We start from the raw sequence: 26,371 nt of genomic DNA, 5'->3' as shown, positions 1-26,371 counted from the left end.
CCAGTAGCCAGAAGCTTGAGAAAGAAAAACAAATACATTTTACCTGCAGAACATTACTGTCAGAGCATGAGTGTATGTTTGGTATGAGGAAAACCTGTTTAGGAAAATCACTGCTGTCGCATATTTTCTCATCATGATCTGAAACCCTTGGCATCACCCTCATCTCTCAGCTCCGGAGCAGCCTGCCTGACTGCAGTCCAGAGCAAAGGTGTCGAGTAACAAAGATAATGAAGTCTTGGTTATTAACTGTTGATTCTTCCCATGGTTTCCTTTAATTTCATTTAGAGAATCATCCTGAATCAGAAAATCATCTTCAAACTGAATCAGTCATTTTTATTCTCAATCAAAAATTGGGCTAAATACTGAATCATAAACTCTTCTCTCTAAATCAGAGCCATTTTCATATTGAATTTAAGAATCTTTGCATTGAATTACAGTCATAGTGACTCTAAATGTGAGTCATCTTCACTTAGAATTAAACAATTGTAAAGAATTCAGAAACTAATAAGTTTAAATGATTTTATTTGAAAATATTTTGTCTGTTTTACAGTTTAACAAAATAAGGCACTTAGAAACATGTTCTTATATTGCACCAAATTACCTTTTGCCAACAAGCTTACATCCTCCATACACCATTCAGCTACAAACCACATGAAAAACACTGAAAGGAGCTTTGAAATGTAATACCAATCAGATTTGTACATATGTGTTACACATGGGATTTTAACGTGTATTTTGCATCACAACATAACAAATACTAGTGCATCTCAAAAAAAAAATAATATCATTGAAAAATGACTTTACTTCAGTAATTCAGTTCAAAATGTGAAACTCATATTATATAGATGTATTAAACACAGAGTGATCTACTTTAAGTGTTTATTTCTTTAATTGTTGATTATGGATTACAGCCAATAAAAACCCAAAAATCAGTGAATCACAAAATTACGTTTGGTACTTTTGGCAGTGTCTCAAGTCCTGCCGGAAAATGAAATCCGCATCCCTTTAAAAGTTGTCAGCAGCAGAGGGGAAGCATGAAGTTCTGTAAGATTTTGTGGGAAAACAAAACTGCACTGACTTTAGACTTGATAATAAAACACAGTGGATCAACACCAGCAGATGACATGACTCTTTATCCAAACCATCACTGATCATCAGTCAATTTTACATTTCACTTAAAGTAAATAAAGGGAGCAGAGTCTGGAGGAAGAGTGGAGAGACACACAGTCCAAACTGCTCGAGGTGTAGTGTGAAGTTTCCACCAATCAGTGATGGTTTGGTTGATTTCATTTTCCAGCAGGACTTGGCACACTGCCCACACTGCCAAAAGTACAAATTGGTCTTATATGATATTTAAATTTTCTGAGACACTGATTTTTGGGTTTTCATTGGCTGTAAGCCATAATCATCAATAATAAAATAAATAAACCCTTAAAATAGATCACTCTGTGTGACATTTACATTTTGAACTTAATTACTAAAATAAAGTAATTTTTCAATGCTATTCTAATTTTATCAGATTGCACTAGTAATGACCTCAAATCCAGAGTGAGGAAAGTGTGGGTGTCCAAAAAGAACACCAAAGGTTAGTTACTGACGCTGAGCTCCACACTACAGCAACCCACGCAGATATGTTTGTGATGTACAGACACGCAAATACAGTAACAGTCAGTTCCATTCATCTTCACAGATCTGATCTGAGAAATAAATTCGTCTTCTTCAGATTCTCACAAATCAGGAAGGTAAATAAATCCACCCAAGGAATTAAGATCTGAATTTGCCACCTATTAAATCTGATGCTCAGTGGGAAAAACACAGATATTGATTAAATACTGATTTGTGAATGATCAAATATGGCTTCAGCTCTGCTGTCAGTAATGTAGGTAGAGTCTGTATTTATAAAGTGTGTCAAGTCAGTAATGCCACCTACAGTAAATACAGAGGAATCTGATCCCAGATCAGCTCAGTTCAGGCTAGTGGTAGTAGTGGAGATGATAGATGTTGGCCACCAGAGGGAGTCTGTCTTTCTCTCTCTCAAACATTCCTGTAAAAACACTGAAATTCTGCTCTTTCCACTTTAACGGCCTCTTAAATCAGGATTAACAGATTTTCTGATCCAGAGTTTACAGCTCTTCTACTCTCAGAGCTTCACCAACACTCTGCTCTGCTGCGCTGTGGAGAGAAAACACTGAAAAAACGTACTCATTTAATACTGCTGAATCAGAACAGAGTGAAAGATAAAGGCGTTTTTTTTTTATATTCCGAAGCACACTGACGGTTTCCAGAGTGTTAAAATTGCCAGAAATGCTCCAAATTGTCTTCAAAGTTCTTTGGCATATTGGAAATGTTCTAGTAAAAAAAAAATCTGAAGTGCTTTGAGGTTTTCCAGAGTGTTGAAAATGCTCTGGAGCATTTCTGCTCTTGGAATGATCTGGAATGTTTCACAAAACAGTGGAACTGTGGAACCATGTTAAAATGTTCTAAAATGTTCTAGACTTTGAATTTTGTAATATGTAAGTGCACCAAAGTGTTCCAAAAATGTTCCGAATTATGTTGAAATGTTCATGAATGTTCTAAAATGTTCTATTCTGGAGTGTTCTAAAGTGTTTTGAATTGTTTTAAGTTTTCAGGATTTTTTGGTTGGGCAATCTGAAGTGCTTTGGGCGTATAGGGTACATTTCAAAACTGTTCCAAAATATGCTGACATGTTCCAGAGTATTTTGTGTTCTGAAAAGAGTGTTCCAAGTGTTCTATAAAGATCTGGAGAGTTCTAGATTGCTCTGGTAAGGTCTGGAGTGTTCCAAAAATATCTGGACTGTTCTGGGGTGTTGGAAAGATATGGAGTGTTCTATAAAGATCTGGAATGTTCTGAAAAGATCTACAATGTTCCGATGTTCCGGAGTGTTCTGAAATGATCTGGAGTGCTCTGGAAAGATCTGGAGTGCTCTGGAAAGATCCGGAGTGCTCTGGAAAGATCTGGAGTGCTCTGGAAAGACCTGGATTGTTCTGGAAAGATCTGGAGTGCTCTGGAAAGATCTGGATTGTTCTGGAAAGATCTGGAGTGCTCTAGAAAGATCTGGAGTGTTCTGAAACTATCTGGAATGTTCTGGAAAGATCTGGAGTGCTCTGGAAAGATCTGGAGTGTTCTGGAAAGACCTGGAGTGCTCTGGAAAGATCTGGATTGTTCTAGAAAGATCTGGAGTGCTCTAGAAAGATCTGGAGTGTTCCGAAACTATCTGGAATGTTCTGGAAAGATCTGGAGTGCTCTGGAAAGATCTGGAGTGCTCTGGAAAGATCTGGAGTGCTCTGGAAAGATCTGGAGTGCTCTGGAAAGATCTGGAGTGCTCTGGAAAGATCTGGAGTGTTCTGGAAAGATCTGGAGTGCTCTGGAAAGATCTGGATTGTTCTGGAAAGATCTGGAGTGCTCTAGAAAGATCTGGAGTGTTCTGAAACTATCTGGAATGTTCTGGAAAGATCTGGAGTGCTCTGGAAAGATCTGGAGTGCTCTGGAAAGATCTGGAGTGCTCTGGAAAGATCTGGAGTGCTCTAGAAAGATCTGGAGTGTTCTGGAGAGTTCTGAGCTGGTGTGTGTGAGTGTGTGCGAGGGTAGTTAGAGAGAGGTTAGGGTAATGAATATACTGGGTGATAAATGTTCTGCATGCGCTGGTTAAACTGAAGGTACAGTGTTACTGAAGGGGTTTCAGGGAGGAAATGGATCTGGAGCTCCTCTCTCTGGCACGTCCATTGTGTATGTGTATTGTGTGCGTGTGTGTGTGTGTGTGTGTTATAGCTCCTCGTGGTCCGGGATTTCTCCGCGCTCAGTCTGAACTCGGAGCTCATTGGCTGTGATCTTCCCGTCAGAGTTCTGGTCCTGATTGGTGAACATGTCTCTGATGATGGAGTCACTGTCCACTCCCGGCCTCAGCCGACCCTTTCCTTCTGATACCTGCAGCTTTATAAACTCTATAAACTACACACACACACACACACACACATACGGATGAGTAATCATACAGCTTGAAGTTTGTTAACCCTTTAGAATTTAGTATTTTTCTGCATAAATATGTCCTAAAATATTATCTGATTTTCACAAGTTCTACAACTTCTAAAATAGATAAAAAGAAACCAAATCAAACAAATAACACCAAATATTAAACTTGCTAAAAAAGGTATTTAAAAACTGATGTCTGTACGTTTTGGGATTTAGGGCCCTCTCTGCTGAGAATGGGTAATTTTGAACTGGACAGGTGATGCGGTCTCCTTTCAGAGCGCAAATCCGATTCGATTCCAGGTTATGTTAAGTCAGAGAGAGAGAGCGCTCAGACAGAAACTTCACTCCTTGGTTTCTTTGGTTTTACTATGAGTGAACGAGCTTCTGAGCTCTGAATTTCCTCTTCTGAAGTCTCCATTGCTCCACCAGCCGCTCGCATTCAGTAAATCTGAACTCCCGTTAAAATCGACACGACACCCCAGTTTTTAGAATGAATATATTATTAGGCTTAACAGGGATGGTGGTTTCAGCACACTGGTACCATTAAACACATTCTTCAGATTCTTCTCCACTCAGAAATGCTTCTGCTTTCAGTTTAGAAACTAAATAATATGGACTAACACTTTCATTTTAGATATCAGTGAGGAAGGAACACCACTGTAACTTTTAAGCAACTAAATGCCTTTCTCCCAAAATGTATCTCTCATTTGTTTGATTTTGGTTATTATCTTTTAGTGCTTGTGCGAAACTAGTATGAATTGGAAATATTCTGGCTAAATGTTCTGGAGTTTTGGCAAATGTTTGAATAGTCTGAATAGGCACAAACTGTTCGGGAAAGTTATAAAAACTTATATAGCCCCAAAGCTATAAAACATTTCAGAAATGCAAAAATATGTTTAAATATTCCTAAACAGTCTAAATTGTTTTCAAAATATTCTGGATTGCCCCAAGGAATTACGCAGAGATTTGGTCCAAATGTACTGAATGCTTTTAAATGTTTTTAAATGTGTGTACCTTTGAATTGCTCAATAGATGTTTAGAGTGCTGAAACATTCTGAATTTTTCTGGAACCTTTCACAAGACTGGGGTACGTTACAAAAATGCTTTAACATATGCATATTTTATTTTCTGGTTACTCTAAAATGTTCTATGTCCGCTGGAGTGTTTCAGAGTACTCTGCAAAAAGGTTTCTGGAATGTTAAAAAATTTTTTTTTTTTGCAGTACTCTGCAAAAAGGTTTCTGGAATGTTAAAAAAATGGTTTAGAAAGATCTAAAAGGTTCTAGAGTGTTCTGGAGTGTATAGATATAATCTGAAGTGTTTCATAGCAATGTTCTGGAATGTTCTGAAATATTCTGAAGTCTTTTAGAAAGATCTAAAAGGTTCTAGAGTGTTCTGGAGTGTTCTAAAATATTCTCAATTGTTCTAAAATGTTCCAGAGCATTCTGAGCTGGTGTGTGTAGAAATTAAAGTAATGTGTATACAGTTTTAGGACAGATTTATGCAGAAATATAAAATCACTGTCATGTTCTATAATCTGATGAAAACAGTGTGTGTATTTCCGCACCTCCTCTAAAGGAACCTCCTGGTTGTGGTTGAGGTCCATGGCAGGGAACAGAGGTTCCGGACTGTCCTCCAGCCACAGGAACAGATATCCCTCAGGAACGCCCTTCTGCAGCTCCAGCAGCTCCAGCTCAAACAGCAGCACTGCACTGCTGGGCACTCCTGAACCTGCAGGGGGCGCAACAGAGTTAGACAGAAATGGCCAGAACATTACTGCACTACTATTGCAGAAGAACAGGAGCAATCCAACATGAGCTTCACCCATCAACCCCTACCAGAGCCTCACCCAGTAGATCAGTTGAAAAAATGTTTCCACTTGAGAACATCAGACAGTACACAGCAGGATTAGCCAGCAGACTTTGTCTGAGGGAGGGATCTGTACCTACTGTCCGAGGCAAGTTAGATAATGATGGAGATGTAAGAAGTTTCAAATATTGAGTTTTGTGCTTCACTCGCAGTTAAGCATGAACTAGCTTGTACGTGTGGTTTCAAATTTAGCACAAGTTACCACTTACGTGGTAAACATTAGGGCTGTGTATTGAAATTCAATACCAAAAAGGTATCGAGGTCGCTGACTCTCTCTAATATATATATATATATATATATACATATATATAAGAAATACAAAACAGTTAAAGTAATGATGTTGTTTTTGTACTTAATAAAGGTTAACAAACATGCTCATTGTTTGTTTGTTGCAACAGGATCCAGAAAGATATCTCAGAGTCTCATGGTGACAGTATAAGAGGCTGTTAAATAAATACATTGTGTGAAAATAATTATAAATGTGTGTATTTTTTGGCTACAATTTAGAAAAGGTATCAAAAAACGTATTGTATGGATATTGGTATCAAATCCAAAGTATCGTATTGTTATTGTTATTGGCGTGACCAGCAACAGCTTATTCGCATAAAAGTGTCAGAGTCCTTAAACGGCTCATTCTGAAGGGACTGAAACTGCTAAGAATAAAGAATTATTTGATTGTATTGTATTTTTTTACCTGTATCATTATATTTTATCCTTTTTTTCTTCTGTGTACTATGAATACCTGCTGCTACTGGATGTCTAGAATTTCCCTCTGGGATCAACAAACAAACCACCAAACAAACAAACAAACTAGCTAACTAACTAACTAGCTAATAAACTACCTACCTAACTAACTAACTAACCAATTAACCAGCCAACCAACTAACAAAATAACTAACTACCTAACTATCTAACCCATTAACCAGCTAACCAACTAACTACCTAACTACCTAACTAATTTGCTAACTAACTAACTTACTAGCTAACTATGTAACTAACTAACTATCTAGATACCTCGCTAACTATCTAGCTATCTCTCTAACTAACTAGCTAACTAACTAACAAGCTAGCTAACTAATTAACTAACTACCTAACTAGCTACCTACCTCTCTAACTAACAAGCTATCTATCTAGCTACCTTGCTAACTAACTAACCAACTAACTAGGTACCTCGCTAACTATCTAGCTAGCTAGCTCTCTAACTATCTAACTAATAAACTAACTACCTAACTAGCTACCTACCTCTATAACTAACTAGCTAACTGTCTAGCTACCTCGCTAACTAACTAACTAGCCAGTTAGCTAGCTAACTAATTAACTAACAAACTAGATACCTTGCTAACTATCTATCTACCTCTCTAACTAACTAGCTAGCTAACTAATTAACTAACTAACTAGCTAACTATCTAGCTACCTCGCTAACTAACTAATTAGCTAGCTAGCTAACTATCTATTTTATGTAAACTTCATGAACATGTTTTCTATAGCCCATACACATATTACTCATGTAAAATGAGCTATAATATGCCCCCTTTAAGTTTAGCCTCGTTTTTGGAACCAAATTTGATCCAAATTAGCCAGACTTGTTCCTAAAAGCCCAACCTGTTACTAACTAGCTAACTGACTAACTAGCTAACTAACTAACTAACCAACCAGCTAACCAACTAACTAACTAGCTAGCTAACTAATTAGCTCACTAGCTTACTAACTATGGTTAGGAATAGTTAGCTAAAGCTAAAGCTAACTAACTACCTAACTAACTTGCTAACTAACAAACTTACTAGCTAACTATGTAACTAACTAGCTAGCTAACTAATTAACTAACGTAAGAGAACAGTATTCTAGATACCTCGCTAATATCTAGCTATCTCTCTAACTAACTAGCTAACTAACTAACAAGCTAGCTAACTAATTAACTAATTACCTAACTAGCTACCTACCTCTCTAACTAACTAGCTATATATCTAGCTAGAGAACGTTTGAGTGGATATTAGGACAATACCAGAGTTCAAATAGGCTGCAGTGATTGGTTAAACTATGGAATATCTGCCTAGCAACCAAAGTAAATTTTGATTGGTTACTTTTGGACCAACAGTTTTAAAGAAAACCCCAAAAAACTGACCTCAGTCCTGTCACCAGTGTGCATCAGTATTCCGTACACCTGCCAACAAACAGGCAACGGTGTTCCGTACACCTCAGATATTCACTCGTGGTGGCTGTATTTTATATAAAACTTCACCACCTTTAACATATGAGCTTAGACTGACATAGAAGCTTAGTTAAGTGTTTGTCAAATGGATATGATAAGTTGTCTATGAATGGAAAAAATTAAATTAAAGATTTTGTGCTGAAGCTGCAGCACAAAATCTCAGCTGTCCATGAGAGATGAAGTGGAGCTGATGCTGTTAGTTGGATGTTTAACGTTGCATTTTGGGTGAAACGTGATGTTAAAAGTGGGTAAAACCTTACGTGAACTAGTCGATAAAGTTTTCCCCACCCCCTAGCCTCAGCGTTGTTAACCCTTCCCCACCCACCCGTTTTCGGGCGATGCAGGCGGTTCCTCCCTACCTATCAGGATTTCAAGAGAAAACACAACGTGGTGATGGAAAGAGGAATGATTGACAATGACCCCAGACTATATTTCAAACAGCTACCTCACTAACTAACTAACTAACTAACTAACTAACTAACTAACTAACTAACTAACTAACTAACTAACTAACTAACTAACTAACTAACTAACTAACACGCTAACTATCTAGCTACCTCACTAACTAACTAACTAACTAACTAGCCAGTTAGCTAGCTAGCTAACTAATTAACGAACTATCTAGCTGCCTACCTTTCTAGCTAACTAACAAGCTAACTATCTATCTACCTCGCTCACTAACTAACTAACAACCTAACTATCTAGCTACCTCACTAACTAACCATCTAACTAGCCAGTTAGCTAGCTAACTAATTAACTAACTAACAAATTAGATACTTTGCTAACTATCTATCTACCTCTCAAACTAACTAGCTAGCTAACTAATTAACTAACTATCTAGCTACCTACCTTTCTAGCTAACTAACAAACTAACTATCTAGCTATCTTGCTAACTAACTAATATTTATATATAAACTAATATAATCTATTTTATGTAAAGAACTTCATGAACATGTTTTCTATAGCCCATACACCTATTACTCATGTAAAAAGAGCTATAATATGCCCCCTTTAAGTTTAGCCTCGTTTTTTGAATAAAATTTGATCCAAATTAGCCAGACTTGTTCCTAAAAGCCCGACCTGTTACTGGTGCAGAGGAACACGAACAAGCAGGACGACACACAGGACCGTCTGTCCTCCCAGCCAAAAACACAACATTACATCATCATACACGCGGGACCTGCAGCAGCTGTAGAAAAGCTTCAGAAACGCTGGACTGGTTTAAGAGTTTTGACTCCAGGCTGAACCAAGGATGTCTGGTTGTTCCTGGACATTCAGCCAAACCACAGCGACCAGCAGAACGTTCCTGCAGGAGCTTCATTCCCTCAGCTGCCCTTAATAAACAATATGTTTATTCTTCAGAAAATATGACAAAGCTCATTGTCCAGGTTAGAGACTCTACCTGAGCCTGTGCACGTCAATCCAAGCTTGACCCATAAACTTTATGAGCCCGAGCCCAATTTAAACCCGGCACTGTTCTAGCTGTAGTTAAAACTGAGCTTCAAAGGTGTCCTTCTGCTAAAATGCATTTTTCTTGTTCTTTATAAAATACAGTAGGTCTCTCTGAGTTGTATCTGATGCTGCACATCAAACTGTCAAAAATATTCCGAAAAACGAGTCGATCAGGAAAAGCACCGTGTCTATGTCAACCCGTGAATTAGTATTAATGGTCCCGTCCACCTCGGCTCGGGACCGCCAACAGGCAGAGCTTAAGCCGGGCAGTGACACCGTCTCATCAGATAGGAGCTAAATAACAGCGCTAGGAATAACATGGCAGTTCATTCTTGTGTTATTTGTGCGAATAACACATCAGTGTTTGTATGATTTACCCAGTAATTCAGAGCTAAGAACAAATGAATTAGTCTATGGAGGAACACCACCAACCAAGTAAAATTAATATAGGTAGGTGTATGTTCAGAACAGTCTGTTTACACTAGTTAAAAGTAAAAATCCACCCCAGGATTTTCCTGGACCTGGACTACCTACTTCTGTGTGTAAGTAACTATAGGTTTAAACAGGATCTCCGGTGGATTAGTTGTTTTACAGAGACTCTAAGACTAGATCAGTGGCTGAACTGCACTTAGCAGGGCATTATTTTACATTTCTAACTGTTGTCTGTTCAGAATGATTTTAATGAACTGTACAGCACAGAAGAAGCACAGCCCTATTATTTAATAAGCTGTTTATTAACCTTTAGAGCCCTAGGAACATTTACATTTAAAAATCTATCTAGCACCTGTAATTTTTTTGCTTGTAGGAACTATGAAAAAAGTGCAGAGATTCAGTTGTGGAACTTAACTGCAGTTTTTGGCTTCACAGAAATGGACCCTTATTTATGTTTATGTGCAGTAAAGAGTAATTTGGCCGTTTTTCCAAATCGTAAAGTGGAACTGGAATGTTATTTTGGCACTATAAACTCCCACAATGCACTGGTCATTTATAGTAACCATTGTAGCTCACTACATGAGCTGAATGTGGACCAAAATGCACTGCGAGTTTCGTTACTGAGTAACAGACAGCGGAAAAACAGGAGCCGACAGTGTTTTCTCATAAAGCCACTGAATTCTGTGCATTTCCCATTTTTTCCCCATGTACTTCATTAATGTGAGGCTAGTGTTTCTAATTGATGCGAATAATTGTTAAAGATTATTCCATGAACATCACACAGCTGACTGAGAAAATCCAGCAGAGATGTGCAAATCTGTCAGTATCTAAGCAAGAGGTGCTACTTTGACATATTCTGGTTTAACACTTATTTTGTTTAGTAAAAAATTCCTTATATAGACCGTTTCAATGAGGAAAACAATAACAAAGCTACTGCGCATGTCTGTTCCTTCGACGCTTCCGGTGGCGCTATTTTCAACTATTCAGCTGTCAAAATGAGAGCGCATATTTCGCAAATCTCCCGAAAACAGAGCAAACATACGGTCAGAAATGAGTAAAAAGTGATCAAACCTCTTTTCCTGATCCTTTTGATAAGGATTTAAGAGGGAAGTTTTTTTCCTCTGATTTAAAACACTTCCAGAGGTGACCTACCCAGATGTGAATCACTATCTTGTTGAAACTGAGGCAGTGAAAGCGCACCGCAGTTTGGACGCATATAATTACTATCTCAGTGGAAAAGTTGTGAATATTTGTTCCTGTAGTAGAGAAGCATCACTATAGTGTTTGGTGAGGTTAGAACAAGTCAAACTCTATCCAGCACGTACTCTGCATGATTTATAGATAAGAAGGAGGGAGAAGTTGTGAGGGACACTGTAACTGCAGGCAGGTCGGCAGTGTGAAAAACGAAAGCAGGCGTGTTTACTATGGAGGACCAAAAATGACATAAGTATAAATAAATAAATGTTTAAATTAATAAATAAATAAATGTTGACATAAATAAATGCACATATAAATTAATTAAATAAATATATAAATAAGAAATGTATTTATTAAGTAATGTATTTACCTATACAATTATTTGTGCACGTATTTATTATTTATGTATTTATTAATTTATATGTGCATTTATTTATATATTTATTAATTTCAACATTAATTTATTTATTCATTAATAAATTTATATATTTATACATTTATGTGTGTGTATTTATTTATACTTATGTAATTTTTGGTCCTCCATAGTTTAATTGTTTAAAGAACAATTTGACCTGATTTTCAATGTTTGTCACTCTCAGATTAGGTGATTATTAATTAAAAAGTTACGTCCACTGTTTTGAACGCTGTTTACCGCTAAACGGAAGTGTTCTAGGAACAGCTACGTCACTTCCTACGCTCATGAATATTCCTCTAAAACGGTCTATAAAAAGCTCACCTCCGTTCTGTCCGTGGCCAAAGTGTGGCGGGATGATGACTTCCCTGCGTTCTCCTACACACATCCCCTGCAGACCTTTCTCCAGACCCTCGATCACCTTCCCCTGACCCAGAGTCACCTGTGGAGGCTTGGCGTAGTCGTCCCTGCGGAGAGCCAGGAGCACAGGAACACATTAGTCATGTTCATTTCATGGAATTCTCCGTTCCACCTCAAAAATTATAATGTTATCGTTGCACAATTTAATGTTGAATGGTATGTCTGTGTGTGTATTACGAGGAGTAGAGGCGTGTGCCGTCCAGCAGGGAGCAGTTGTATCGGTAGGTGATGAAGTCGTTTGCGGTGCCGGTGGTGCTGCAGTCCGGTGGGCTGCGAGTGACCCGGATATCCACCTGGTCGGACGGGTTATGGAAGTCAATGATATGAAGGTCAAAGATCAGAACTGCTGAGCCTGGGATCAAAGAACCTACAGAAAGAGCAGACTGTGAATACGGAGGGTACTGTGTGCATCTGTGTGTGTGCAATATTGACAAAAAAACAATACATTGCTAACTTCTGTAATTTTGACGATAATGATAAAAAAATATTTAGCATTATTCAAAAAATTGAAAAACTCTGGAATATAATCAAGAGCTGAACTGCTTGAATTTTTGCACCAGGAGTAAAGGCATAAAGTTATCCAAAAGCAGTGTGTAAGACTGGTGGAGGAGAACATGATGCCAAGATGCATGAAAAAAACTGTGATTAAAAACCATCAGGGTTATTCCATCAAATATTGATTTCTGAACTCTTAAAACTTTATGAATATGAACTTGTTTTTCTTTGCATTATTTGAGGTCTAAAAGCTCTGCTTCTTTTTTTGTTATTTCAGCCATTTTTCATTTTCTGCAAATAAATGCTCTAAATGGGAGAAATGTTGTCTGTAGTTTGTATACAGATTTTTATATACTTTTAATAAAGTGTACTTAAATGTATATGATAGAAGTAGTGTTGGGGGTTGGTAAAATTACATTGTATTCATATTAATGGTGTCTTAATTAACAATTAATTGTATTATTTAATAAAATAAAGTCATTTATTTATATGCTGGTATTTCTCTGTATTTTTGCGAGGGAGGCAGTAATAATAAATGTAGTTATTTACTGTATTATAATATCTCAGGGTAGATCTGATGCTTTTTAAATGAGAATATTTTAATGTTCTGAGTTACTGAATTTAACTAAGATCCCTAATGGAGGAAATAAACACAGTGTATGTGTCTGTATGTGTGTGTGTGTATCTGTGTGTGTATTTGTGTACCTGTCCCGTTCTCTCCGTAGGCCAGGTGAGGTGGAATAGTGACCCGCCTCCTCTCCCCCACACACACTCCCTGCAGAGCTCTATCCATCCCAGCGATCACATGACCCAGACCGATGTAGGTGTTGTAGGTGTGATTGCGCTGGTAGCTGTGAGGATATGAGAGACGGAAAGTAATCCAAATATTACAAATAGTTTCATTAATATTCACCATTTTTGTCTAAACAGACTGTTAATTAAAATTTCCAATGCCTTCACTGATTACAATATTTCCATTAATATTTCAAAAGCTTGTGTTGGACGACCAACACAAGGTCTGTTCTGAGAGGACCCTGCTCTTTTAAAACGCTGGATAATCTTGGCCACTGTGCTGCAGCTCAGTTTCAGGGTGTTGGCTATCTTCATGTAGCGCAACAATTCGTCTTTTAAGATCCTCAGAGAGTTCTTTGCCATGAGGTGCCATGTTGGAACTTTCAGTGACCAGTATGAGAGAGTGTAAGAGCTGTACTACAAAATTAAACACTTTTACGCTATGCATTCGCTATGGCTGTATACGGACTTATTTTGAGAGAAGAATTAATTGATACTGTTATATAAGCTGCACACAGACTATCCATCCATCCATCCATCCATCCATCTTGGTGTTCTGATTCCACAAATTCTGTCTGCAGGTTTGATTTATATTTACACTGCTTTAAATCAATTGCTATTAATGTTTCAAAATGGTTAATTAAAGTGACCATCCATGAGTTTTTGGTAAGAATATGTAATTGCGCAGAGCATGCTAAAATAGTACTTTTAAAACGTGCATTGTGGTGCAGTCTCTTTTCAGAGTGGAAGAAGCTGGTGATTTTAGTAATAACTCTATTGTGCTCTCTCTTTTATCTCACCAGTTCTCTTCAGTTCTGATTCTGTTTTACTTTGGTTTAATAATGTGTGAATGAACAATTGCTGTTCTAACATAAAATTTTCAATCTAAAGGAAAGTATCTTACATACTGCTGCTTTAATATTTCCATATATTTTCCAAAATTTCCTACATTTTCTCCATAGCTTCATTAATATTGAGAATTTAATTTTCCAATTAGTTTCATTAACCACTGCTGATTGGCTGACCTGGAGTCGAAGAGCGTCCCGTCCTGAAATGTCCCGTTGTAGTGGTAGCGGATGTAGTCTCCAGCCTGTGATTTCCGCCTGCAGGACTGCGGGACGTCCTGCACCTCCACCTGCAGATCGTCCTTCACATTAAACACGTCCACCAGCAGCACGTCAAATATCACCGTCGCATACGCCGGCACCTTAGAACCTGCACACACACACACACACACACACACACCAACATAACACACTTAACACACACAGATAAACTGCACACAAACTACAATATAATCACACACACACACCAACATAACACACTTAACCTCACACAATCTAGACCATAACCACAAACACACACCAACAGAACACACTTAACAGAGACTCACACACAGATAAACTTCACAGAAACTAAACCATTCACACACACACACACACACACACTGCAGTTACTTAAAACACACCAACATTGAACTGTTGAGAATGACCCACCTCCCAAGTAATAATAGCTGCTCTCTGGTGAGGTTATGATTGATTGGTTTATACCGTATTTTTTGCACTATAAGGTGCACTTAAAATCCTTAAATTTTCCCCAAAATCATCAGTAAGTCCGGTGCTTCTTATGCATAAATTCTACCAGTCAGGTATTAAGGAGCAGTAAAGTCACTCCACTGAAGTACAGAGATATACAGGAGTTTCAGTTTCGTTCTCCAGCAGTATTAGCATTAACCCGCAAACCACGCTAAGTGCTAGCTCTTTCACCATTCAGAGGTAAGTATATTAGACAGTAGTCTGCATGTTTACTTTGTTAAAATAAGCTACATGGGACGAACCGCTAGCTAACATTACCCTGGCTTACCAGAACTTTCAGGGTTCCTCAGTGTAGCGCTGTTAGGAGACATTAGGGGACATTAACCGCTAACCACGGCTAGCGTTAGCGGTAAGCGGCTAATGATAAAATTGCTGCACTCACATATTTATTTAGGAGAAACATCTGTGGAGATTAACATACAGTGCTCGTTTGACTTTAAAATATATATTTTTTTTTAGAATTACAGTTTTGTTTACTTAGTTTAGCTTTACCTAAGCTAGACGAGACGTGCTGAACTAGAAGAAAAATATGGCGGCACCCCTGTTCCTTACTAGTGTCACATAATGCTCCTTATTATCCACCTTATTTAAAAATAGACCAGAAAATAGACGTTTATTGATAGTGCACCCTATAACTCATTGTACCTTATACAATACATATATCTCACCCAGTGAGAGAAAAAAAATCCCAAGACCCCCTGACTGAGCATCATTTACATTCCCAATGACTTGGGGTTCTTTGACCTGGTGGTCTTTGACTTCACACTTCTGTGTTTACTGTTATAGAAGTGTGAGGAGATTGTTTAGGGGTGGGTTTTGTCCTTCTGAGACTCTGGTGTGGTGTACTGTAAGAGTAGAGGTGAGGGTTTTGGCGTGGTGAGTGTTAAATACTCAACCATAATCAAACAGCTGTCTTTCCTTTCAAGCTGGGTGAAGGACACTGCAATAGCATCTTTTTGGATCTGTCTGGGCAGTAAATGAACTGGAAGAGCTCTAGATGACCTGTAGTCATAAATAAAGTCAGTGTACTTTTTATGGAAGTCTATAGATGGTGGTTGCCTTAGGGCAGGGGTGTCCAAACTAGGGCCCGCGGGCCATTTGCGGCCCGTTTCCTTTTTTGGAGCGGCCCGCGAGGTATTTTAGGAATAGAATGAATGTTGGCCCGCTGTTAAGCAGGTTTTTATAATGTGAGATTCAAAGTTTTAACGCTAGGTGTCAGAAACGGGCCAAAGAGTCTAAAAGTGGAGAGAGTGCGCATTTCTAGCACAGAAAAACGGGCCAAAGAGTCTAAAAGCGAACAGGGTGCGCATTTCTATTATTTAAAGTGGTATATTTCATTATTTGTTTTATTACAGAGTCTGTGGCCCGTGACTTCAAATATATTTCTCCTTCTGGCCCCCAACAAAAAAAGTGTGGACACCCCTGCCTTAGGGTCTCTTTACAAGTGCATGTTTTATTCCAGCAAAAACTAATTGCTTTTTCCTTCAATCTCTTCCAATGTCTTCTGTCTTTTTTCATTTTAAATTTCAAATATATTAATATTCAGTAGAATTGACAACAGCTGTATTAAAATCCGCTCAGTTGTCAAACGCCATTACTTGTAGTTGCCAAGAAAGTCAACAGCCCATTTCCCAGCCTTTTTTAATTGCAGAGTGACACAAAGGCTCACAATGCTGTAGGCCACTTTCATAGGCTTTGGGTTAGCTGTAGACCAGGGTTGGGAGTTTGATAGAGTAGATTTCCTTGCTAAATTAAGAGGCAAGTTGAATAAAGGATTCATGAGCCAAAAACAAATCTGTAATTCTGGAATTCTGGATTCTCCAGGACTGGAAATGTAGACTCTGCATTGATTAATACAACAAAGAAGCCCAAATAGCCCTTAAGGCTGAAATAGCTCTGGTCTAAAGTTATTGCAGTGGGTTGGCCTCATGGACCTCAGGATTCCATGCATTAGTAGTTTCAGATTTGGGGCTACAACTGGTGATTGCTTTCTGTACACCTTTACTGTGTGTTGCACAATATGTACCGTATCCTTTCTCTCCATAAGCCAGGAACGGTGGGATGATGATGGAGCGTCTTTCTGAGATGCACATTCCCAGCAGTCCCTCGTCCATCCCTTTAATCAGGTCCCCCTGACCCACGTACGTGTCATATGTCGAATTCCTCCAGTAACTGCAGGATAAAACACACAGCTGTAGTGGTGTTTCACACTGTGTGTACGTGTGTATGAAAGTGTGTGTGTGTGTGTGTGTGTGTACCTGGAGTCGAACACCGTGCCGTTGAGTAAGGAGCCGTTGTAGTGGTATCTGACGAAGTCGCTGCGCTGAACGGAGCGTCTGCAGCTCTGGGGACGGAACAGCGTCCGACTGTCGGCTTTATCCGATTCGTTCCAAACATCCAGCAGCAGAACATCAAACACCAGCGTGGTGTCGGGAGGAATCACTGATCCTGAGAGAGAAAGAGAGAGAGAGAGAGAGAGAGAGAGAGAGAGAGAGAGAGGTCTGTAAATACTACTAAACCACAGAGTTTAAAATGTAAATACTGAAGAATGTAAAGTTACCTGCTCCTGACACGCCGTACGCCAGGTATGGAGGGATGGTGATTTTTCTCCGTTCGTTTACACACATCCCCAGCACTCCTCTATCCAAACCGGGAATTACTTTACTCTCCAATCCCACCTGCCCCATAAACGGAGCACCTTTATCTAAACTATACAGAGAGAAAAACAGAGAGAGAGAGAGAGAGAGAGAGAGAGAGAGAGAGAGAGAGAGAGAGAGAGAGAGAATAGACAGTGTTACTGAATTATCTGGTTACATAGTGAAGGGGTACTTTAATTAACAAGTTATTGAATTTAAAGATTGCTGAATGTTGGAGTTACTAAAATTTCCAGGTTACTGGAAGGCAGGGATACAGAATGATGGGGTTACTAATTTTTTTAACTAACTTGAAATCACAGTTACAGAATGATGGGGATGCTACATTTTTTACTAACTGGAAGTCTGGGTTATTATGTGTTCAGGTTACTGAAAGTCAAGATTACAGAATGATGGGGTTACTAATTTTTTTAACTAACTTGAAATCACAGTTACAGAATGATGGGGATACTAAATTTTTAACTAACTTGAAATCACAGTTACAGAATGATGGGATTACTATTTTTAACCAACTTGAAATCACAGTTACAGAATGATGGGATTACTATTTTTAACCAACTTGAAATCACAGTTACAGAATGATGGGATTACTATTTTTAACCAACTTGAAATCACAGTTACAGAATGATGGGATTACTATTTTTAACCAACTTGAAATCACAGTTACAGAATGATGGGATTACTATTTTTTTACTAACTTGAAATCACAGTTACAGAATGATGGGGATACTATTTTTTTACTAACTTGAAATCACAGTTACAGCATGATGGGGTTACAAATTTTTTAAACTAACTTAAAATCGCAGTTACAGAATGATGGGGATGCTACATTTTTTACTAACTGGAAGTCTGGGTTATTATGTGTTCAGGTTACTGAAAGTCAAGATTACAGAATGATGGGGTTACTAATGTGTGACTTACTGGAAATCAGGGGTACTAAGTGTCCTGGTTACTGAATGGTGGGTTTACTACATTTTTAACTAACTGAATGCCAGGGCTCTTTCGGGGCTCTGGCAGCTGATGGCAAGCTGCACGACCTGGAATCAAAAAACTAGGAATTTTCTAACTGCTTCTACTGCTGGTGTGGCTATTCATCTGAATATATTAGACATTTTGTGGATGTATATATATTTTTTTAATATTCATTAATAAAGTTGTCTGACCAGAGGAGGAAAGGGCTACCGAATGACCAGATTGCTGTGTGACAGGGCGTACAGCATTTTAACATATGAACTCATACAGAACACATACAGAGAATTAATTCCAGACTTTACCCTGAGCTGCCCTTTCACACATGTGGCACACAGCCGGAGAGTTTCTGTGTCACAGGCATTTTCACTATAGGAAATGTTCTGCGTGGTTTAGGCGAGGGGTGGGCATATGTGCAGCACATGCAGGAGGTACAGCATGACGACAGGGCTGACAGGATAAAGTCAGGGTAAAGCCAGGGTAAAGCCAGGGTAAAGTCAGGGTAAAGTCAGGGTAAAGTCAGGGTAAAGCCAGGATAAAGCCAGGATAAAGCCAGGGTAAAGCCAGGGTAAAGTCAGGGTAAAGTCAGGATAAAGCCAGGATAAAGCCAGGGTAAAGTCAGGGTAAAGTCAGGGTAAAGTCAGGGTAAAGTCAGGGTAAAGCCAGGATAAAGCCAGGATAAAGCCAGGATAAAGCCAGGGTAAAGTCAGGGTAAAGTCAGCGTAAAGCCAGGGTAAAGTCAGCGTAAAGCCAGGATAAAGTCAGGGTAAAGTCAGGATAAAGCCAGGATAAATTCAGGGTAAAGTCAGGGTAAAGTCAGGATAAAGCCAGGATAAAGTCAGGGTAAAGTCAGGGTAAAGTCAGGGTAAAGTCAGGATAAAGCCAGGGTAAAGCCAGGATAAAGTCAGGGTAAAGTCAGGGTAAAGTCAGGGTAAAGCCAGGGTAAAGTCAGGGTAAAGTCAGGGTAAAGCCAGGGTAAAGCCAGGGTAAAGCCAGGATAAATTCAGGGTAAAGTCAGGGTAAAGCCAGGGTAAAGCCAGGGTAATTAGTACAGTACTACTGATACAGAACGATGCCTCTGCATGTACAGCTCCTTCAGGTAAAGCTTGAAAACTAGGGCTTTGTTTAAAAAAAAAAGTTTGTGCAATTAAAATCGATCTTCATTTAAATGATTCGATATCGATTTATATAAACCAAGATCGATACTTAGAATTAACTGCCTGTGTTTATCAAACTAGTAGATTTTACACAGTTGTAAAATCAGTAGTGCTGTGCGATATGACGATAAATATTGTGGGGACAATAGAAAAGTGTCTATCGTGCTACTTACCTTCTATCGTCCCTATCGTTTGACAGTAATTTCATCAATTACTCATTCAAATATATAAAGAAGGCTACGATAAAATGTATTGGCGTTAGGGTTGGGTTTCTATCATGGTTTTCTATTTTTGGTGAGGATCTTTTAATACTATATCTGTTTTATATAAAGCTATGGTATGATAATCACCATTTAGCTAAGTAACCAATTATTGTTGTTAACGAAAATCAAGGAAATAAAGAAAACTGAAAGTGAAAGTTCTTCTTAACTGAAACTAATAAAAACGTAATTAAAAAGAAAAAACAAAACCAACTGAAATTGAACAGATTGAATACCCTCATTTTCGTGTTTGTTAATTTATTTATAATATATTTATATAAATGTGGTATATCATGATATATATTGTTATCGTGATATAAAAAATTCCATATGGTGATATATAATTTTTCCCATATCGCCCAGCACTAGTTTTAAGTTGTTTTCCAGTGTTGTTTTCGCCTGTACTTTATTTAACATGAGACCTGACCGGCTGAAGCTACCATTAGCCAATTCCCCAGGAAAGCTAAACCCGATAGCTGGATTTTCGAGTACCAAACATGGTTGGGGTACTAAACTAACCCCCGCTAGCGTGCAGCAGCATCAGGCGGCCTTACAGTGTAAAAGGTTTAACTGTTAGAGAGAATAACTGTAGGTTATCTGATTAATTTAATGTATAAATAATGGAATTATGATGTGTTCTCTATGAAGCGTTTTTACTCATTCAGATTATTTTGTCCCCAGGGATAACGCGATTACCGGGCCAGGAAGAGGATCTTATAACGGGGAGCTAAACTCGGGTCAGACCGGCTGGAGACAGAGTTAGCTTCTTTTATGAGGTGTTTTTCTATTGAATTCAATAAAGTTTTGCTTTCTTTACATTATTCATGTTGCTTAATGTTTTTTTATTATCACTGTGATACCCACCGCTACTGGAAACCTTCTGGGGTCCCACGCATGCATAAAATGTATTTCATCACTATGTGATCATGTTATAGATTGATGGGGTTACTAAGTGACTGGGGTACTAAATGCCAGGACTGACCTGGAGTGACCAACCAGGTTAGTGAGTGATATATTTTCACTAAGTTATCTGGTAAATTAATGATCATGTTAAGGCCTTTGCATACTCTAGGGCTGGGGCGACGCGTCGACATAATCGACGTCATCGATTACAAAAATACATCGATTTGCATAACGTGCGTCGGCGCGTCGTAAACATGGCGGCGCCTGTGGAGAGCATTAGAGGTTAGATCGGGCCCAAAAATTCCAACTGGCTGTTTTCGGGCTGTTTTAATGAGCGAAATATGATCAGAATTATGTTAATTAACACGGTAACATAGAAGCATAGAACTATTATTTAATTAAAATGATTTTTAAGAACAGCTAAACACAGTTCTGCAGGTCAAACGCGGAGGAGTTCACGTGCGAGAGACAGAGAGAGAGAGAGAGAGAGAGAGAGACACAGAGAGAGAGAGAGAGAGAGAGAGAGAGAGAGAGAGAGAGAGAGAGATTTGCGTGTTCTGGTGAGAACTACTCACAGGTGAAGGTTCTCTTTGATCTCGTGCTCCTATTCTAGTCCCATTCATAATTCTGCAGCTCCCTCAGTGTTTTCTGCCGTATTTTGCGGCTAGCGCGAGCGCTTACAACTGACACCGCGGACCGCGAGGTGCCGCCGCGTTTGTGCCGAATCCGACTCTCTGCTGAATCTGACTCCCGCTTCGCGGACAGAATCGGCACAACACCCCCGCTGTAGAACTGCGGTAGTGAAAACAGCGCTAATAAATAAATTAGTTTAGTTTCACTTTCAGTTTTCGTTATTTTTTTTAAAATAAAAATATAATTAAAAAACAGACGCCTACATCTCGGACTATTTTCTGGAGCCCGGGTCGGATTTACGGGCGGGCCTCGGGTCATGTCGGGTTCGGGCAGAGAATCTAAGCTCTAGAGAGCTTGGACTCCGGAGAGCAATCTCCAGCTACAAAAAAACGCCAGCGGGCATCTAAAGTTTGGGAGCATTTCACGCAAAAGGGCAACAATGTGGTCCTCTGCCATATGTGCAAAAGGAGCACTATGTCAACAGGGTCACACAGAAAGTTACCGTTTACATCAGGGTCTCCGCGGGTGTCCTTAAAAAGACTTAAGACTGTCTACCAAAGGTTTTAAACCTGCCACAGGCAGAAATTATACATTTTTGGTTTATATTTATATATATAGTTTCCAGAAACAGTAGCATTATTCATAAGTTCAGGTGTTTAGCTAAGCTAGCTGCCTTAAGTTATTTTAGCTAGCGCCGTCGGCGCTGCGGTGTCACACCGTATTCTGTCACCGTCGGAATTTTGTGACCAGTGCTCACGGTTATGAGCGTTCATTGGCAAAACGGAAGCTTTCTATACCTACACCTTACCCTCAGCCCTAAACTGAACCGTTTTGGCCAGTCGGGGTAAACATTAGAAACGAACACGTTTCGAATCGGCCAGTGCACCGGTCTGCTGAGAACTACTTGCCAGTGGTCACAAAATCTAGCGGTCACAGAAAACAACACACGGTTGTGGTGTATGGGAGCTTATCCATTTTTAGCGTTATAGATCTAAACAACGTGCTGTACATGTAAGTGATTATAAGTGTGGGGTTTGGTTTAGTAGGCTTGTGTTGTTGTTGTTGTTGTTATTATATATAAATATAGTAATTTATCGTTTGCTTTAAAACGTAAAATAATAATTATTTAAATATGTTTCTCAATGAATAGATTAGTCGACTAATCGAAAAAAATAATCGTTAGAATAATCGTTTAAAAAATAATCGTTAGGGACAGCCCTAGCATACTCCCTGCGTAATGAAGCTTGTGAGAGTTGCATAAAGCAGAACAAGCCTTTACAAGTGTTTGCATACTTTCTACAGATTCACTTGCTTGTAGAGTATGCCTCCTTTTTTTTTTAACGACCAATCACAGCTGTTGTCACATTGTGTTGTTGTCTGAGGACCAGCTTCCTTGTACAGGACAGAGCATGCAAAACCCCTGCAACATCTGTGGTTAATTGCTTTTTCCAAAATTATGTCACGTTGGTCGCCGTAGCTAAGTGCATGCATGCATAATACATATTTGACGGCCAGGTTACTGAATGGCAGGATTACTAAAGCACATGGTTAAAAAGTGACCAGATAACTAAGTGCCAGTGTTATTAAAGGATGAGACTATTGAATGACAGAGATACTGAGTGATGGGGTTACCTAGTAATCTTGATATTAAGTGACAGGGTTACTGAAAAACAAGTTTACAAAATGAAGCGGCTGCTGAATAATAGGGTTACTGAGTGACGAGGTTACCAAATGTCCAGACTACTAAATTGGTTATTAAGCTAGTGAGTGAAATAATTACTAGATTAAGTAATCTAGTAAATTAAAGACCGTGTTAAGGCATCTGTTAACCTTCTGCTAAAGCAACTTTGCAAGTCTTGCACGAAGCCAAACACAGAATTGCAAGCTTTATAGTGTGCATATCCTTTTTTTTATGACAAACATAAAAAAAATGGTTGGTGTGGTGCAGTGGATAACACCACTGCAGGCCAAAGAGCTACCATGTGGGAGAATGGGGTTCAATTCCAGGTTTAGGTGGCTATACTGTGCTACACCAATAAGAGTCCTTGGGCAAGACTCCTAACACTACACTGGTCCAACTCTGTAAAAGGAATAACCCGGTAAGTTGCTCTGGACAAGAGCATCGGCTAAATGCAGTAAATGATGCACCATCTGCAAGACGCTTTGGTTACTGAATTCTAGGCCAATTTGAGTAATGAACAAGTTACGGATGATATTTGTTTAAAGCTGATGTCTGTAAATTTTGGTATTTGGGGGATTTAGGGTCCTCTCTGGTAAGAATGGGTAATTGCATCGAGCATGTGGAAGAATCATTTTAAACTGGGCAGGTGCGATTCCAGGTTATGTTCAGTCAGAGAGAGAGAAAGAGAGAGAGAGAGAAAGAGAGAGAGAGAGAGCTCAGTCAGAAACTTTACTCCTTCATTTCTTTGGTTTTACTATGAGTGAATGAGCTAATGAGCTCTGAGTTCCTCTTCTGAAGTCTCCAGTGCTCCACCAGCCGCTCGCGTTCAGTAAAACTGAGCCGGATCCTCTTTTAGAGGCTGTTCGTGTGACGCAAGTACGTAAAGACACGTGACGTGGCCATAAGAAGAACTCCTGCGAAAAGTGACCCCTCACCCCAGTTTTTAGAATGAATATATTAGGCTTAGCAGGGATGGTGGTTTCAGCACACTGGTACCATTAAAGCTCACCTTCCGCGAAAATCCGATTTTTCTTGTTTTTTGTGGAATACAGTAGGTCTCTCCGAGTTGAATGTGTACACCTGCACTTTAAACTGTTTTGCAGCCCCCATTGTCTGCAGGAGCTAAGCAAAGAAATCCCCCCTCCCCCCCTCCGAAAAACGGGTGAATTTTGAATTATCTTTCTGCCTACGTAGGCAGAAACTCACAGACCAGCCCACCTTGGCTCGAGAAACTCCCAGAGGCGGAGCTGAAGCGACGCAACATCACCGCTCATCAGTTAGGAGGTGGGAGGCAGTGAGCGGCAGAGCGGTGGAGGGGCGTCGCAGTGCTCCTAGCCAATCAGAGGAGAGATATTTGCATGCTGTTTGCATGTATGAATATTCATGAGCAAAGCTGGAATCCGGTCATTTTGGACACACCCCTAAAACAGTCCATTAAAAAAGAGCTATACAGAGACACCTGAGCACTTTATTTTTTACAAAAACGGCTCACATGTCATTCATTCATACTAGAGACCACAACTAGACATTTTAAAATGAAAGAAAAAACGACGGAAGGTGACCTTTAAACACAATATTTTATCCAGATTCTTCTCCACTCAGAAATGCTCCTACTTTCAGTTTAGAAACAAAATAATACGGACTACCACTTTAAGGTTAAATTATTAGGTGTAACTAGGCTTGTCGCAATAAAAATATTTTGCGAACGATATTTTGTCCCAAGAATTATTGCGATTTTTAGAAGAAATTATGGCATTTTTAGACCACTAATGTGGCACTTATAGAATGATAACATAATATCATAACAAAGGAACAACCCCTTTACACAGTGTGGAGTGCAGAGGCGAGTGCAGAGGCAGGGGAACCGTGGGTCTGCTCCACACCATGACATTCAGCCCCGGTCTGTCCAAGCTGGCCCGCATTGAACCAGCATAAAGACCCTGCCTCAGACTTCACTCGAGAGATACGCTGATGGTGAACGGAAGGCTGAGGTGACACGAACCTAAGACCCTAAAGTTAAGCAACTAGAGCTGAACTGGGCCGTTACCATACTTCTTCAAGTTTGTTTTTGGTGTTGATGGAGGACATTTTTCCTAATAAATGTAGGTTTTTTCAAGTTTTGTAAGTGCAACCACGTTGGACGATATCACGATTATTAAAATAAGTGAGGTCATGTCCAATTATTGAACAATAAGTCGATAAAGTAGTTATTGCAACAGGCCTAGGTGTAACTGATGCAGCATGGATGCTTTCGGCTTAATGTAGAAGATTGCATTAATTAAGAAGATTGCAAGGAAAATCTGAACACTGTCCGATTATAACACTGTCATACCAATAAACAGCTTGATCACTACTGGTTCCAGATGCAGGTCTTCCAAGTTCTGATCAGATGCATTTCTGCAGGTAAACTCTCACCTGTTATACCCACCATGCAGGTAAACCCATGCACTCACCTGGAGTCAAACTTGGTTCCATTGGTGAAGGTTCCAGTGTAGTGGTACCGGACATAGTCTCCCTGCTGGACCTCACGTGCACACAGTGTGGGCAAGGAGTACCGGTCAACCGTAACATCCTCCACTGGACCGGCCCAGGACCGCACACAGAGAACCACATAAACACACACACTCCTTACATCCATCCTACACACTCACACACACTCTCTAACAGAAACACACAAACTAGAACCACCATCAGCTTCCTCCTGGTTCCTTCCTCTGCTGCTCTTCTTCTTCTTTCTTTTCCTTCTTATTGTCTTTCTCTCTTCTCTCTATCCTTCTGTCCTGAGAGTTAAAACCCCAAACTGCAGCCCTGCAGACCGCGCTGAGATCATCTGTTCAGTGACGTATGTCCGGGGGACGATCCCGCCCCTTGTGTCCACGTGTGCACTGAAAGAGAGAGAGAGAGGGAGAGAGAAAGAAAGAAAAAAAGAGAAAGAGAGAGAGAGAGAGAGAGGGAGAGAGAGAGAGATAAGTACTGTACATCACTCACTCTGCTTTGACATTTTGATCAGCCTAATGCATTCATTCACATCCATTAAATAATCAATAAATCAATACATAATCGATAAACAGTTCAATGCCTCTAAAGTGATGCTCATATAACGGTCTCACAGCCTCCCCTGGGCTGTAAAATCCTGGAAACACAAAGCAGGCTTGTTTCGAATTCACCGTTCCACCTTAAAATATGCAGCAGTTACATTGCAACATAATTTATTAAGGTGGAATAGTAAATTCGAAAATATATATCCACCT

General features: G+C 39.4%; 1 protein-coding gene across 2 annotated transcripts; it reads right to left on the bottom strand.

Annotated features, from left to right (window-relative positions):
- Window positions 1-505: 505 nt before the first annotated feature.
- On the bottom strand, window positions 506-25,992 carry fkbp10a (FKBP prolyl isomerase 10a). Of its 2 annotated transcripts, XR_007438285.1 has the most exons (11): window positions 25,574-25,992; window positions 17,424-17,572; window positions 17,122-17,311; window positions 16,890-17,035; window positions 14,294-14,483; window positions 13,182-13,327; window positions 12,159-12,348; window positions 11,886-12,028; window positions 5,558-5,721; window positions 3,157-3,970; window positions 506-3,116 (listed from the first exon to the last, which is right to left on the bottom strand). XR_007438285.1 is itself a non-coding variant. In XM_022666666.2 (10 exons), exons 1-10 carry the CDS (start codon window positions 25,756-25,758, stop codon window positions 3,785-3,787), a joined length of 1,689 nt encoding a protein of 562 aa, XP_022522387.1. In that variant the 5' UTR covers window positions 25,759-25,992; the 3' UTR covers window positions 506-3,784. The 2 variants fall into 2 exon arrangements, 1 of the variants encoding a protein (XP_022522387.1); XM_022666666.2 differs by having other exon boundaries at window positions 506-3,970.
- Between the last annotated feature and the right edge of the window lie 379 nt (window positions 25,993-26,371).

Source organism: Astyanax mexicanus, chromosome 3 (assembly GCF_023375975.1).
Source record: "Astyanax mexicanus isolate ESR-SI-001 chromosome 3, AstMex3_surface, whole genome shotgun sequence".
Lineage (NCBI taxonomy): Eukaryota > Metazoa > Chordata > Actinopteri > Characiformes > Acestrorhamphidae > Astyanax > Astyanax mexicanus.
Note: the sequence above shows the minus strand (reverse complement) of the source record. Positions and strands in the feature narration are given on the sequence as shown.